At 44.4% G+C, this 16,076-nt stretch overlaps 1 protein-coding gene across 1 annotated transcript in view; it reads left to right on the top strand.

Moving 5' to 3' along the window:
• LOC131266304 (oxysterol-binding protein-related protein 9) overlaps window positions 1-15,802 on the top strand; it is a 50,175-nt gene extending 34,373 nt beyond the window's left edge. Inside the window, exons 8-15 of the mRNA XM_058268761.1 lie at window positions 2,403-2,499; window positions 12,882-13,498; window positions 13,588-13,695; window positions 13,766-13,940; window positions 14,026-14,161; window positions 14,253-14,470; window positions 14,547-14,652; window positions 14,736-15,802. Of these exons, the coding sequence (XP_058124744.1) occupies window positions 2,403-2,499; window positions 12,882-13,498; window positions 13,588-13,695; window positions 13,766-13,940; window positions 14,026-14,161; window positions 14,253-14,470; window positions 14,547-14,652; window positions 14,736-14,822 (1,544 nt within the window). The 3' untranslated portion in view covers window positions 14,823-15,802. The remainder of the gene's footprint in view (window positions 1-2,402; window positions 2,500-12,881; window positions 13,499-13,587; window positions 13,696-13,765; window positions 13,941-14,025; window positions 14,162-14,252; window positions 14,471-14,546; window positions 14,653-14,735) is intronic.
• Window positions 15,803-16,076: the final 274 nt, after the last annotated feature.

The raw sequence follows: 16,076 nt of genomic DNA, 5'->3' as shown, positions 1-16,076 counted from the left end.
GCCTTGTACATATTTTGGCGACACATAACAACTCTTGCTGCAACAGCAAAAATATTTTGCCTCTTGCTGATGAACCAAGGGCGGTCGAGCACACGCGCTCCTAAAGGCCTCTGCAACACGGCACGCACATATAATAAAAAAAAGAACCCAACCGGTTCCATTTGACCATTTTGCGGGCAACTAGGATCCCTTCTTAGTTGCGCAATCTTGCACGATAGTTCACCGACAAGTAAGACCAATTTATGCCGCATATTTTTGGTATCCTAGGTAGCGACAGAACCGCAGCATGCCATACAATGCGGCTGAATTTTTGCATTTCGGAAACAATAATCACTTTTTTACACGAACGTCCATCATCAAGAACCGGCCCCGGGCCCGGGACGGGGGAATTGCTCTTCCACTTCAATCCTTCCGTAGCACCCACACACACACTCACAAATACAACCACACTAAGGCACACTTACGGCGGGGCAAATTTTCCGGTTATACGATTGAACATCAGTTGGAAAAGTGTTTAGACACCTTCAACCCAACAACAAAGCACCGCAATGCGAGTAATGGGGGGACCGGGGGAGGAGGTGTAGATTGTTATTAGGGGTTTTTTTTATCTTCCTGCTACTTTTTAGTCGGTGGCCGGTGAATCCATATGCACGACCTGCCCGCGGCCCGGCTAAGCCTAGCAATGGTGCTGTGCTGGAAATGTCCGGAAAAATCCACCGAACCGAGCCGGAACCTTGTGCCGCTATATACCGACTGGTGCCGAAAACGGAGGTTTTCCACCGTTTTTCCCCATTTTCCCAACCGCTCTCAAATATATTTGCATCTCTCTGTAGCGGTGGCTTCCAGCACTCTCCGGCTAATGGCTCCCCCTTTTGCTCTCTCGCGATCATGCTCTGTTCTGCTCGCACTTGGCGCCATGCAGGTGGGAGGAGTAGTGCGTAAGTTCACAGAAATCACGTGGTTATCGATTTATTTTACTGCAGCGCACACTGTACGTAAACAGAAAAGGACAGACACAGACATCTGACAGGACGTGGACGTAGAGAGAAACAGAGAGAAACACACACACACACACACAGCGGATGGTGGTGAGAAAAACTCCAATTGAACTTGTGAGGTCCTGTTAGTGTCCTCGTATGTGTTTGAGGGGAAAGGACACGGCATGTGAGGCGAATGAGCGCAAAAACAAAACCAACGGCAAAAGAAAGGGAATCCCTTGCACCGTGAGGGATGTGGCGGTGAGCAGAGAGTGGACGGTTCCCCGATCACCGAACGCCGCGGGCTCTCGTATGCTCCCACTGCTTGCCAAAACGGGTCTCTGCCGCAACGTTCGGGGGGTTTACAGCGACCGCCAATTAATGGGCCAGCGGTAGTATTGTATCCTGTTCCGGCGCGTGCGGACACCTCGGCACGGGGCAGCACAGCAGGAGAGCCTTTTTTACGACGAACCGTTGAAAGGGAAACCGTTTGGCAGTGTTTGGATTGCGATAACTTAGTTGTGCCGTTTTAGTAGTTGTAGTGTGTAGTGTTGCAGCTGTCGATGGAGAGCGCGGTTCGCACGGGATGATTAGTACAAACCTAGTAGCTTAGCTGGAAAGGAACCGGAGCTGGCCTAACGATCACGCGAACCAGTATCCATTTTTGGACAAAGAAGAGAACGAGAGAGTTTACTGAGGTTTCACCGTGTTATCCTTGGCACGAGAGTTTGATGAAGAAGTAGAGGATGCTGCGTGCCTGGTGGTCCGATTTACCGAGAGAACGTCCTGCCTGTCTCTCGTGGTGCGAGTGCGGTATCCTAGTGGCGCACTGAGGCAAAGCAAGAAGATATCCTTGCACGGTCGCGGGGGAAAATTCGTGTTTGAAATCAAACGTCAAAAGTAGTGTCGTGTGGTGTAGAATTTGTGCGAAAGATTCTTGTTTTCTTTTTTGACATCGGAACTTTCGGTGCATAGTAAATGATAGCATTACACGCACAGCACCGTCGACCAAACGATACTCGACTTGTAGCCGTAGCTATTAGATCCACTAGACAACGCATTTTTGTACGACGTGGCGTTATCTCAGGTAACCATCGGATTCTCACGCCAGAAGACACTCCTTAGGGACGCACGCTATCCGGCTGTATCGTACTAACATTCCGTAAACAAGTGTGACTTCGCAGAGTAGGTGCGTAGTTTAGAGCTGACCTTCGTTTGGATCCGCTCGCAGGACGAGCGGTGAAGCGTTGGAGTGCGTATGTGTTCTGCTGTGCGGCAGCTTGGCGGCGCTGGTCTTGGTGTTACTGTTGGTACTGGCGAGGCATGCACTACTGACGGCAAAGCGCAACCGACGGCGGCGGCGACGGCGCAGGGGGCGGCCGAGCATCGTCATGATAACCGAACCGATCCATACCTTCTCCACAGTGCCGGAAACGTCCTACTCGAGCTCGGAGGGCGAGGACGACTTTTTCGACGCCAACGATGACCCGTTCTCGTCTAGTCAATTAAACACACCGACCAGGTAAGTCTGTATATCTAGTTGCATCCTAAGGAAATCGTCTCGGAAGTGATCATGTACTCGTAGCCTAGCGGGGGGAAATGTACAATGTAGGATTTCGGAAACTTTCTCTATCCCCTTCCAGCACGCTAGACATCTGTGGTTTGAACACAAAATGCTCCTGAACGTTTGGTTTTATGTTTTAACTTCAACGGTTTCTCTAAACAATAAACTTTCCCACCAGCGTTGAATTTTCCCAAAAGGTCATATTGCGCCACACGATGCGGAAGTTCCGTTAGCACGTGCTTTCGCCGCACTGGTTGTCAATTGTTGACAGTTCCAGCATTGATGCAATGGAAGCCCGAAAGTCCATGCCACGTGCGCCCATCCAGCGTGCTACGGAACCGGTATGAAACGCCGAGCGGAAGTTGGCTTTGGATTTTCGGAGTTTCCACCCACTGGTGGAATAAGTTATTAAACTTTTCCCTACCGAGAGTGAGTTATAACAGGGTGTTTGTTTCACGCGGCATCACCAACAACTGGCTAGCTTTTGTGGGAAAGTACTATGACTGGACATCGGGTACCACCTTCCCGTTTTGCTCGTGGGTTGGCGTTGGCGCATTGCTGGCTCGCAGCCAGCTGCTGTTTAATTATGAAGATGTTAAATTATGAAATGAGTAATCCACTTCGCTGTGGATTAAAATGCACATGCTCGATATAGCTGTAAAGTTTTTTTATTTTGCGTTTCCACCAACCAACTGCCATTATAAAACATTTTATTCTTTAAATTACAACTTTGATTTAAGTTTCAGTTAGTGCACCGCTTCATATTGAGGGATATGCAGACACAAAGAAATGAAAATTGTGAAGAACTCTTGACGCTATTTTATGGCCCATTTAATGCTGATAATCGTACCGTTTTCATACCAATCGATGAACAATGCCCAGTATCGGTTTCTGATAAATAATTATCGCACATTCATTCGCCCTAATTAGGCCTCATTGATTCACAGTACGGTGTCGAATAGAAAGGATTGCACTCACCAGTGATGTTCTTTCCTCAGCCTCACTTCTTCAGCCCGACTCACGAAATCATCTCACCCCTAATGGCAACTCAATTACGGAAATAATTTCATTTGCCGCTTGGGAAATAGTGTCGTATCCTTGATTTGTATTTGTTTGTTTGGTTTTTTCCTGTGTGCTATGATCATCACCCGACTTTATTGATCGGCCCTTGATTGGTGTTTTGAATTATGTTTGAGCTTAAAATTGCCATTGATGCCTTTATGGATTTTACGGTATATAGTGGTTTACGAATGAAAGAGTGTGCTGATTGTTTTTACTAACAATTTTAGACAGTCGCGAACTCAATGATTCAAAAAAGTATTTTCTCATACACTTTTTTCATCGAGCCGTAGTGCCACAGTTCATGCGCTTTCTACATATTTTTAAAAAAATATTAAAGAATTCCGGAAGGAGATGAAGAAACGTTCCCGCGGCACGTTGGCAGAGAGTTCGTCGTTTCCGATGCAAGTTATTTCTCCTATAGCAATCCCACACTGTTCAAAATGACATATTGTGGTCTTATAGGTCGAAGGATTTTCCGTATATTAACAGAAAAATTCCATGTTTCCAAAATCCCGTGTCTCTATGGCTTAGGGGGTATAAAATGGTCAAAAATTCCACTTGTTTTCATCACAAAACTGAAAACTCAAAGTTTAATTTTCTATAGTGGGTTTTACAGCATGCCCTAAAAGACCTAAATAGATAAAAGTAGAGGAAAGATGATAATGTGTTTAGTTACATTTCCGCTTTGGCGCAGTTCAATGCCAGTTATTAAAATAACTGATGCTTGAATTTGTACGAGAATATATTCGACACCATGTAAACGAACACGGACTCTCGAATGGATAACTCACATTTGGTTTATTCAGCCATTAGTTTTTTTGTTTTGGAAAATATTTTTAACATGCGTCACATGCAATATTTTTTTTAAATTAATCATTTAGAAAAATGTGTTCTTGAGTCTGACACAATTTGGATTAACTTAATGGGTATTTATTCATGACTTATTTGTAGTGTAACAACATTTTTGAATACTGATCAGATTCGAATTTTATTGAACTAATACTTTGCATCAGCTTACTATCATATTTCACCTTCATGTCACAATCTGCAACATTGCACCAGCGTGTATCAAATTAAAATGCCTTGTGCTATTAGAAACCATCGTTGCTGTAGCGTGCAGCACTGGCGCTGCCCGAGCTTACCCCCGAAGGTCAGGGTGGCTGTCAAAAGTGAATCTTTCGGCAGCATGCAACCGAGAGAAAGGTGCACGGCCAATTTACGGAATCAACCAAATCAAGCAATGCTTCTGGCGCGGGGCAAAGCAGAGTCACATCGAAACTATGTGCCTATGTGGATGCCAACGCGCCGCAATGCTCTCGTTAGGAATAAATTATTCAACGACGTGCTTTGGCTCCCCTCAAATCCCCCGTTCCGCCAGCAGTGGGGACCTTCCCGTTGGCCATGCCACTTTCGTTTATTTTATTTTATTATTTGATGCATCAGAGTTCTCTGGGGAGCGTTCTGCTGCTCTGTGTGTGTCGGGAAGTTGGGTACAGATTTCTATCGTAGGAAATCGGCAAAACTACGAGAGCGTGTATGAAGGGGGGGCCGCTGGTTGCAACATTGGCGAACGCAGATTATTCGGCGTACAGAAAGGGCTGAAAGGAAAGGAATAATATTATCGCGACCCGAAACCTCGTAAACTGCGGCAAATCGTGGCCGTCCGTGGCCATACGACTCTTTGACCGATCTGCGTTCTAAGAGCGGAAACAAAGAGAGGACATCAGTTGATGTGGCGTAAAACCGAGAGACACCACGAGAGTGTGACGATGCAATGGCGAGAGCGCGAGGCCGTTTGGTGGCGTTCGCGTGACGTGCACAGCGCTGTTCGCGCATCCGAGAATTCTTGGGAATGCCATGCGGACCACACGCCACGAACCTAGTGGCGTCAGTATACTGCCCGCCGGCCGTCGGACGAGATCGGCCCACGGAGTGTGTGTTTGGCTGTTATTGGCCTGCACTCGGCACTGCTGGCTTCCCTACGGGCCCGTGTCCCGTGCGCTTCCGGCGACACCCGACGACGACACCATCTCGGACCTCCCGTCTCCACAGTACGGGTTGCCGCCGACACGACGGTTCTCTGTGGTCCCCATAGCTCACTGCAATCTATGTCTTCCATTATCTGCGCCTGTGTTCTGGTCGGTTTTTGCGTGTACTCGTGCGGTTCGTGCAATCCGGAACGAAAGGGTTCTTCCCGCGGAGGCCAAAAACACACTGCCCTACGGTCGATCGGTACCCGAGCTGCTCGAAAATCGCGAGTCATTAAAGTTGCCGTGTGTTTAAAAAACGAAAAAATACCAACCAACGAAGCGCAACCTCCACTAATGAAAAGAGGCACCGATGAAGTGTCACTCATGTGTTGTTGCTTCTTTAACTGTCAACATTGTGGTGAAAATAAATACAACGGCCTACTCTTTCTGTTCGCAGTCTTTTTAAACGGAGGAAAGCGCATGTTTGTCTCTGGTGTGCAAAACACATGGTGGTGGTGTGCTGGGATTTAAAACCATAATATCTGCACGGAGTGAAAGTTTTCCGCTTCGCAAACCAGAGGCAGTTGAGGAAGATTTTCATGCATATTCTTTTACTATTTGCTTTCCGATGAAGCTACATCACCACGCTGTAGGACAAGCGAGCGTTATGCGTCACATTCTAGAACCTACAAATCATTTGCCTTGCGTGAAAATACCATTCCCCTTCGGGCGAAGAAAAAGTAGTGAACGTTCTCGTTTCTTGCTATGGTGATGATGATCCCACTTTACCACCACCACCACCATCATCAGTGGGGGGCTTCGTTTGGGAAAACCGTATGTGCATAACATAAGCGACCAAACGGAGGATATGCTCTAGTTCGTTACATTGAGCGTTTCGCTTCGTGCGTCGGGTTATCGATTGGACGATTAGCAGCAGATAGACGGGCACGATTCTTGAAGTTGCTTTAGTTTTTGGCTTTTCTTTGTCACAGTTTTCCAACCCGTCGCTCGCCTCTGTAGTGTATGGTCCTGGAAACAAGACGGTGTGACGGTCTACCAGTGCAAGTGGTTTAACAGTTTTTCCTGCCTTCCTTACATCGCACCAATGTCTGGTCCAGTCCTGTGATATCTTCTGTGAGTGTGTTTTCCCTTTTGTTAGAGTGATTTTGGAAATGGTCGTGTTGTAAAAGAAAATAAAAGAAAAACAAACGCGGAAAGAATCGAAGGGGAAAGGGAAGCAAAGTCAGCTTCCCAGCGAAGCCCACAGACGAATACACTCACGGCTCAAAGTCATTAGAAACTACTTAAAAATTTACCAACTTGCTGGTTCTGGCCTGTGGACGACGCACACGGCCAAGCAGCGGCAGCGGGACACTTTCACATCCACCCAGCGGAAAATGGAGCCCTCCTATCAGATTGCCAAAAAACGACGAAGGCGGCGACCACGGCGATGATGATGATGCTGATGATGATGACGATAATAAAGTACGCAGGAGTCAACATCACCGCAGAGGGAACGCCACAGTGTGATCGTTACGAACCGACCAAAGAATACGAAAAATGTGATCCGTGAAAAGCAATACGATAGAGAACGGAAGTTGGCAGCCCTCCGTGTACATGTTTTTGTGTGCGTGCGTGTGTGTGCCTAGAGAAAAAAGGGAAAACGATTTCGTTGCGGAAGTGATCGTTCGTTGCTTTTGATTCGGAACCTTTTTCTTGCACGGAGCTTACACTTTTCCCGCAATCATCGCGCGCGCCGGGAGGATTTTCTTGCCCGAAAGCTTGCTGAACGAACTTACCCGGAAGTAGAAAACAAAAAAGGAAAAACCATGTTCAAATCACTGGCGGAGCGATTTTCCTTCCGCCGCGCCAGCTCCGTGACGGTCGATAGGTAAATAGGTTCCGCTTACGTATCACTGTTTCGAAAAATTCCGTATGATTTCAGCCCGCATTCGCCGACAACCAACGGACGGAACGGGTGGCGTTCTTTGGGCGGGAAAATTAATTCCATCCAAAAGCTCACCAACGCAGCCGGAGAGGCGACCGGCGAACTAAAAATAAATTCAAAACTTACGACAGAGACCAAAAATGTCATCGATTGTAAATTCTAATCCCAAACAAGTGCCACTGGTGCGCCGGGGGGAGGGTTTTCCGATTCCGTAAGCGAATGGCAAAGTTTTTCCGCCCACACCACACCAACGGTATATTGGAATGGCCGCGGGTTGGCTTCTAGAAGGTTTTACGATCCGGCCTTTCCGTCTGCCAAAAACGCACTCAGAAAAGTTTGGTCACGAAATAATAGGAAAGAACCGTACAATTTATCCCCCGAAGGACGTCCTAAACCCTTCAAGGAACACAATGTTAAAGCACTTTTTTGAAGCAAGACAAATGCGTACATTGTTTTGTAAACAATACTTTACCATGACGTTTATAAAAAAGTTAATTAAATGAACGACTCTCTTACGTAGTTGCTCTACAAGTGTTTTTGAAAACGATATGGTGAATTGTGCAAATCTTTTTGCATAGTTTATACTATTTTCGTACGAGCTAGTCATTACACACATGATATAAAAGGAAGACATTTTTATGTTGTAGTTTAGTTTCATTGTTTTTAAATCATTAAACCTAGTATTAAAATAATTTTCATATTACTTGGCCTTTTGTTATCGATACTAATCAACATCAACACAAACAATAACAAAAATTTTTACCCGTTTGTAACGTATTTCTTTTATTTATTTTTTTTTATTTTATTTTTATCGCAAATTTATTTTGAAAATTTGAACTAAAACACATTTTAAAAAATTTAAAATATGTTAGTTAAACTGTTTTTATCAATTTTTCAACTTATTTTTAAATTTTGTTTCAGATTTTTAAACACAAAAATCCAGCATTTTCCATACAAAATGTATCACATTTTCACGAGTGTGTTGGTCCATCCTTATAGTTTTTGGGTCGTAAATAGTAGCATAGATTATCACTGTAATGGATTATTTATCCCTAAACTTAAAGCCCATAAAATGGCCCAACGTGAACGGTATGCTATTTGAAAACAAAATTCTGCCTTTCAGGGTTAATACACATCGTCGTCTACATAGGACCGCGTCCCTGTCTCGCTCTCTCTGTGGTGCATTGTGCCGAACACACACACACACACTCGTTTGTGTGTGTTCTGTGTAGGGCGCTATCGAAAACCCTTGCAACTTTTCCATCTATACTTGGCCCGGCGTCCACTGCAGTAGATGGGCGACGAGTACGATGACGACGACGACGACGGCAACGACGAAATGACGCCATAAACCTTTACTCGTCTCTCCACATGAGCCACTTCTCTTGACCCCGCCTCAAGTGGAGGGTCTATTCAATATTTCCCATACAATAAACCTCCCGCCGGGTGCGGGGATGCTGTTGTCGAATGAAAAGGAAAATGGAACGATTTTTCCACGAACTTCGAAGAGACCGGAGGCGTCCTAGACGATCCAAACATCCACTCCAAACCCCCCAACACACACCTTCTCATATTCCTTGTTTACCTCTGCCTTCCTGTTGCTAGTTGGAAAACTCGAAAGGCGGGGACCGGTCGCGGTCGGTCGGTCGGTCAGCTGTGTGTGTTTTTAGCTATATTTTTAGTCGACATCTGCTATCATTTTTCGTCCCCCCCACACCGCCCGACCCTAAAGGACCGCCCTCTCCAAATTTCCACCCCAGCTTGGAGGTGCATTTTTGGGGAGCGCTCCGTGGCGCGGATTAAGATATTACGGCCCCTACCCTATGAAACAACACGTGAAACCAACGACACGGCACTATACACATGGGCCGTACGTCGCCCCCTGCATATACGCACGAGATTTTACTCAACTCGGCATGCTTGTTGCCACGTCGCCATTAATGTTTACTTTTTCCACGCAGCGTCCACCTTCTGCTGTTGGTGCCGCTTTTCCGAAGTAATGGCAACATTTTATGGCACTTTTTGCAAGCACCACATGCATGCTTCTCAACGTTTTTATTCTGTTTTTTTCTCACTTTGTTCTGGTTTCACTTTATAACCCTCGATAGGACGGCACTTTGCTACCAATTCGGAACATGCTCTGCTGTGGGGGGGGGAAAGTATTTCTAAACCGTGTTCTTACTTGCACGGCACCAGCGAACTGGGCAACGGAAAAACGTTACGTTCGCAAAAGGGCAGCATATCGAAATGATGGAAATGCCACGTAATTTTCATCAAATTTTTTATTATTTTTTATTAATCCATATTTTGGCGGGTGCCTTCAGGGGAATTTCTCTTTCGACGTTATTCGAAAAGCAGATATCTTCCCCGGGGTGTTTGATGGTTAAATTTATCGCTTCCAAAAACAATCTGCAAAGCGACATGTCTAAGCATATTTTAATGCTTTAGTTTTTGCAACAATTTTACTTCGCTTGAAGGAATTTTCCCTTGTCGTAAGACATTGAGAATGTAAACGTAAACGTGAGGAAAAAAAATACATCACAGCAATGAATTATTTTGTAGAATTCATGTTTTTAGTTTTCGGTTAATTTATATATTTTCGTTTTTTTAATTAATTATGCTTTTGAAGTTCTGATTTAGACACATAATTTTTCCTTTTGTACACTTTGTCGTGCTACTTTTATATTGTACCTGTTCATTAAAAACTTCTACATTATTCTGTTGAGCTTTCTCAACAGGCGTTTGGAGTGGAACAAACGTATTAAACCTGGATTTTTTATGTTGGTTTCAATAAAAAAATACACATAGAACTATTGCTTTTAAAAACTTATAAAGAAAAACAAAAGTGAACCAGGGTAATCTATTTGAAATAGAAAATGAAAAATATAAACCAAATTTAACAGTCTCTTTGACATGATGAAAAATTAAAAAAAAAAACCCTTCATTTTATACAGCTCTCTTAAAGCATACTGTTTAACCGCTGACGGTCACAGTTTTGACAAGCATGACACAGCATAATAAACGGTTTTTGTTCTCAAATGTGTGTTCTGAATTTTGCATGGAGTTTTTCTTTAAATGCCGTGTTAATTACCATCCCTGACGTTTCGTTATTTTCAAATCTTATAATCCTTGAATATAAAATTATGGCGAGACATTTTTCATTTCCGACAGACCTCATGTTGTATGATTTATGTCCCTTTCCCCTACCCTCTGCCTACCTTGTTTGGGGTTTGATGCCGCAAAAAAAGGGTTTTCTCGTATGTTGACTTGCGGGAAAACTCGCGGAAAATCCTCAACCGCAACCCAACAAACTGTCGTCGTCGTCCTCGTCGTCGTCCTCGTCGTCGTCGTCGTTAAGCGCCGTAGATGCAAATCTCGGAGGAAAAGATATCGATTTTCTCGTTGCAAATCGGGTCCCATAACCATGCTGGGGCAGGAGAAGGTAGCATAATGTAAGCAGAATAAAACATAAACGGCAACCGAGTGCCGTTTGTATCCACGCAAACGCTGGCGGTAAAAACTCGGTGCACACGTACACCCGAGCGGACCATTTTCCTTCCGGGTTGGGTCAAAAGGTTTGCTTATTCGGTTCGTCCTTTTGCTACACGTTCTCCGACGTTGGTTGCTTTCCGACCTCATTTTTGCCATTCTTTCGTTGTTGGCCCATTTCAATCGCCAAACCGCCGCAGGCACTTGTAACGGTCGGTGTGTTAAGTTGGCCATTTATTCACCCGCTGCCAGTCGGGCTTTCCCCGAGACCGGCAGTGGCGTATTTTCGCCCCAGACACGATTCCCAAATCGACCCCGAGTGAAGTCCACTTTTATTTTGCCTTCTTCCTTCGGTATTTGTTTAGTACATTCGATATATTTCATCCATAATATATATTGTGAACGCGGGGAGGCATATAAATCGCTGTGATTCGAAAGCACTGCAGATCGGAATTTATTTATTTTCTCTAAAGGTTTTGTTTTTTAACCCCCCGCTTTGCTTTGGTTTGTTGTTTTTCCTATCGCTGCAGTAGATTCGCACATGTTTCGCAGCTTTTCTCCGATTTTGCACCAACCGACCGAGTCATCGCGAAAAAGGGAGGGATTTATGCAAGCGCGGCCTCCTCTCGGCGGTCAATTATTTGGTTCACGTGAGCGGAATAAAACGCGACCGGATTATTATTGATTGCCAGAGGACGTGCAAACGTTGTCGGGAGTATATTTTCAGTCCAATCGGTCGCCTTTCCCGGTTGCATAAAAAGGCGAACTTTATTTTTTTTTTCGAGAATGGTTTAAAATTATTGTTTATTCCCCTGCGAGGTGAAATGCTTGTATGTAAAGTTTAATGAAATGGCTTTTAAGTTGCAATATTTACGTTTAATCAAAGTATATTTTAGCTCCGCCAGGCCGTTCTTTCAAAAAAAAAAAAAACTTAATAAAGTATAAGAACAGGCAACACGTAAATATGTAGTAAAAAGCTTTTTTTATAATAATCGTTAAAATGGATTCCAGGCCTTGTCGATCTGTCCACCGGCGCTCCAGTACCTTGTGCGGGGTCAGTTCTGGCCGTTCATTTTCAATTGTACCGCATTTAGCGAACAACAACTAAATGGTATACGTCTTTATTTTTATTTGTAAAGCGATACTCACGTGCTAAAGTTGTCTGGAGGTTTTTGAATGGATACTACAAGATCGAAAAAGCATTAAATCGTACATATTTAAAATTTAAAAACATTTCTTACATTTTAAAAACTTTCTATATAATTCAGCGTTTGAAAAAAATTGTAATTCTTAATGCAATCATCAGAATTGCATCGTTTAAATTGAACGATGGTTATACGATCATAAATTTCCATTGACTTGAGACTTTGGGATTATCCTGAGTGCGAAACGATCGTTTTTTCTGAATTATACGATCGATTATTTTTGGATAATCGATTGATAAATGAATCAAATATGATCGCTAGACGACAGATTAAGCGATCATTCTTTAACACACAATTTTTTCACAATTTATCGGCGTTCTAAAATATCAATCTTTACGTTCTAAATTATCAATCATTTACTAGAATGAAAGAAGAAAATATTTTACAATATTTATGGAAAGTTCCAAAGCATTGAGCGACGTGAGATTGATGCTTTTTTCATCTATTGTATAATTTCTTCAATTTAAGAGTCCAGAGATAAGCAAATTAAACAACATAGAACTTTTTCATAGAAAATTTTATATTACCTACAGACTACCGATGCCTTCGAAGTTGCATAAAGATTTTTAAGTATTGAAGAAGAATTTGGGAGTAAAAGTTTGGGTAAAAGTTCGCAATTGAACAATGTTTTAACATCTCTTTTTGCGCCATCTCTTACCGTTCCAGCAACACGCGCACCCTCTCCGAGCACACTGCCCGTCTGTCGACCGAGGAACACTATGCGTCGGCGGAGGATAGCACCGGCAGCAGCGTGGCGGCGTCGCTCAAGAAGCAGGACGTCAGCGCCGGCAGCAGCTCACCGTCCACATCGCCGATCGGGGCGGGCGGCGGCGGTGCCATCGTACCGGGGGTGGCCTCCTCCAGTGTGCTGCCCCGCAAGTCGTACGACTCGCGTGCCCTCCCGATCCGCACCGATGGCAGCCTCGACTACGATGCCTTATACGAAGACGAGTCCGACAACGACCTGTCGATGGAGTCGCACGGCTCGGTGGTGACGCACCTGCTGTCACAGGTCAAGATCGGCATGGACCTGACGAAGGTCGTGCTGCCGACGTTCATACTCGAGCGGCGCTCGCTGCTGGAGATGTACGCCGACTACTTCGCCCATCCGGACCTGTTTCTGCGGATAGCGGACCTGAAGGAGCCGCGCGAGCGCATGATACAGGTCGTCCGGTGGTACCTGAGCGCGTACCATGCCGGCCGTAAGAGCTCCGTCGCCAAGAAGCCGTACAATCCGATCCTGGGCGAGATCTTCCAGTGCCACTGGGATATTCCGGAGTTCGGTAGGTGTCGATCAGGGCGGCCAGTTGGGAGGCTCATTGTAAAAAGTTCTCATGCGTTTGTCCTCCGCCACGTTCTTTCCCATTCTTAGAGACCAGCGATGAGTCACAGAATGACGAGGTAAAAGAAGGACCCATACCATGGTGTCGCAAGGACCAACTTACGTTTATAGCCGAGCAGGTCTCGCACCATCCTCCCAGTAAGTCTCTACTGCGCTCGCTTTTCATTAGCACTCCCCTGCCTTACCAACCGTTTTCTTTGTCCACCAGTATCAGCGTTCTATGCTGAGCACTACGATAAGAAGATCAGCTTTTCCGCGCACGTGTGGACCAAGTCCAAATTTCTCGGGCTCTCGATAGGCGTGCACAACATCGGCCAGGGCACGGTAACGCTTTGCGATCTCAACGAAGACTATATCGTCACTTTTCCGAACGGCTATGGACGGTAGGTGCAATCGGTGGAACTCCACTGGCCGATTGCGATGATGACTCCAATCTAACTCTTTGCTTTTGGTTGTTGTTTGGTACAGGTCCATTCTGACGATACCCTGGATCGAGCTCGGTGGCACGATAACCATCACCTGCCCGAAGACGGGCTACCGGGCGGACATTGATTTCATCACGAAACCATTCTACGGTGGCAAAAAGAATCGAATACAGGGCGAGGTTTGTGATCATCTATGTGTTTTTGTTTTCTTTTTTTATAAACAGTACTACTAATTCTCAATCATTCCTTCTTTCTTCCCGCCACGCACAGATCTACGGACCGAATGATAAAAAGTCTTTCCTAAGCATTAGCGGCGAATGGAGCGGCCTAATGGAGTACAAATTCAACGACGGTAGTAAACCCTCCAAGTTTGAAACGTTCGTCGATGTCAACAGCATACCGATCTACAAGAAGAAGGTGCGCCCGGTCGCAGAACAGAACGATAACGAGTCACGGAAGGTGTGGCGTGAGGTGACGGCCGGTTTGAAGTGAGTGGCTCGGATCTCGGATGGTGAATCTTTATCGCCAGTTGGTTTCATTTTTGCGTTTTGCACCCATTTTCAGGATGAACGACATCGAAAAGGCAACGAATGCAAAGTTCCAGGTGGAGCAGAAGCAACGCGAGGAAGCCAAAGAGCGAAAGGAAACGTACGGCGAATGGGAAACGAAGGTAAGCAAAGGGAACTCTGAGCTACCGACGACGGAACGCAGGCTGTAATGAGCATTTTTTCTTTTTTTCTTTACCTTCGCCAGTACTTCAAGGGTGTAGGGGAGTCGTGGATCTACACCAATCCTCTGCTGCATAGGTTAACGCTGGAGAAACGGGATAGTAAAAGATAGCAATCGAACGAATATGATAACACCACCAACAATGGTAGCAACACTTAGTAGATAAGAATCGTAAGTATATATGAAGATATACCGATATCTATATACACTCAACGCAGACTACTATTACTACTATTATTACTATTACTATTACAAACAAAATCAATACATGCAATGTTCAATAATTTAATGCTACTGAGGTGAAGATAGGGATTAGTAGAAACTAGAGATAAGCAGAAAAGTCTTCGGAATGATGAAAGTGTAACAAAATATATTTTCTGTTTTCTTCATTTAATTTCTCATATTGCTGCCAGTTTAAACGTTATCCTAGAGATAAGGGTAAAGAAAAGAGACGGTAGAAAACATATATGAGGGGCAAAAGAAACCTTAAACGATACTAGAACGAACATTAATAAACAGTTGCATCAAACTGTGCGTCCCGTTTCCTGCTGCAAATAGAAATCGGAAGCCTCTAAACTCTAACGCTCCTCGAACAATGGCATTTTATGTTAATTTTATACTACAGTTATGGTTTTGCTTTTGTGATCGGTCGTATCTCAGCGTATAATTTGCCCGTAGCGACTTGTCGGGTTTATATTCTCACTAACATATACTCGGTACGTAAGAAAAAATTCATCTTTGGGGGCGACAGACGAATGGTCGAATGATTGGTTGCAAACGGTGTGTACCACATTTGATAGTATCTCCTTGGTTTTGTTTCTAGATTCATTCAAGCACTGCACATAAGCCCATCAATAATCTCCTTCGTAACAGGATTTTCATAAATCGTTTAAAGTAATCGGTCGAGGAAAACAAAAATGCATGGAAACGGTCGAAAATGATGTTGAAGTTCTCAGTTTTAGTCTAATGTTGTTATAGCAAAAGAAAAAAAAGTACGAAAAACAATAAAAAAAAACAAAACAATGTGATATGCACAAATAACATAGAGCAAAACTTTAGCAGGAAACAAACATGAGGTAGCGAAACAAACCTACGTGTCCAGGGCGATCTACTGACGGAGAGAAATACAGAGAGAGAGAAAGAGGAAAACAGATGAATACAAAGAGGATAAGCCACACGCCTGTTAGTGAAGCAAACAAAAGAGTTGTTAAACCGTGGCAAGAGTAAAGATATACAACCAACATCTAATCTGTCCGAATGGTTTGGTTAAGCTACAAATCGATTGCGATACGCAAACTGGTTGGGTAGCAACTTGACTTAAAAACGAACGTTGGACTACGGATACAAAATATGTATAGCCAGTTA

The sequence above is a fragment of the Anopheles coustani genome, chromosome 2, assembly GCF_943734705.1.
Source record: "Anopheles coustani chromosome 2, idAnoCousDA_361_x.2, whole genome shotgun sequence".
Classification (NCBI taxonomy): Eukaryota; Metazoa; Arthropoda; class Insecta; order Diptera; family Culicidae; genus Anopheles; species Anopheles coustani.
This window is presented reverse-complemented; position numbering and strand designations above follow the sequence as displayed.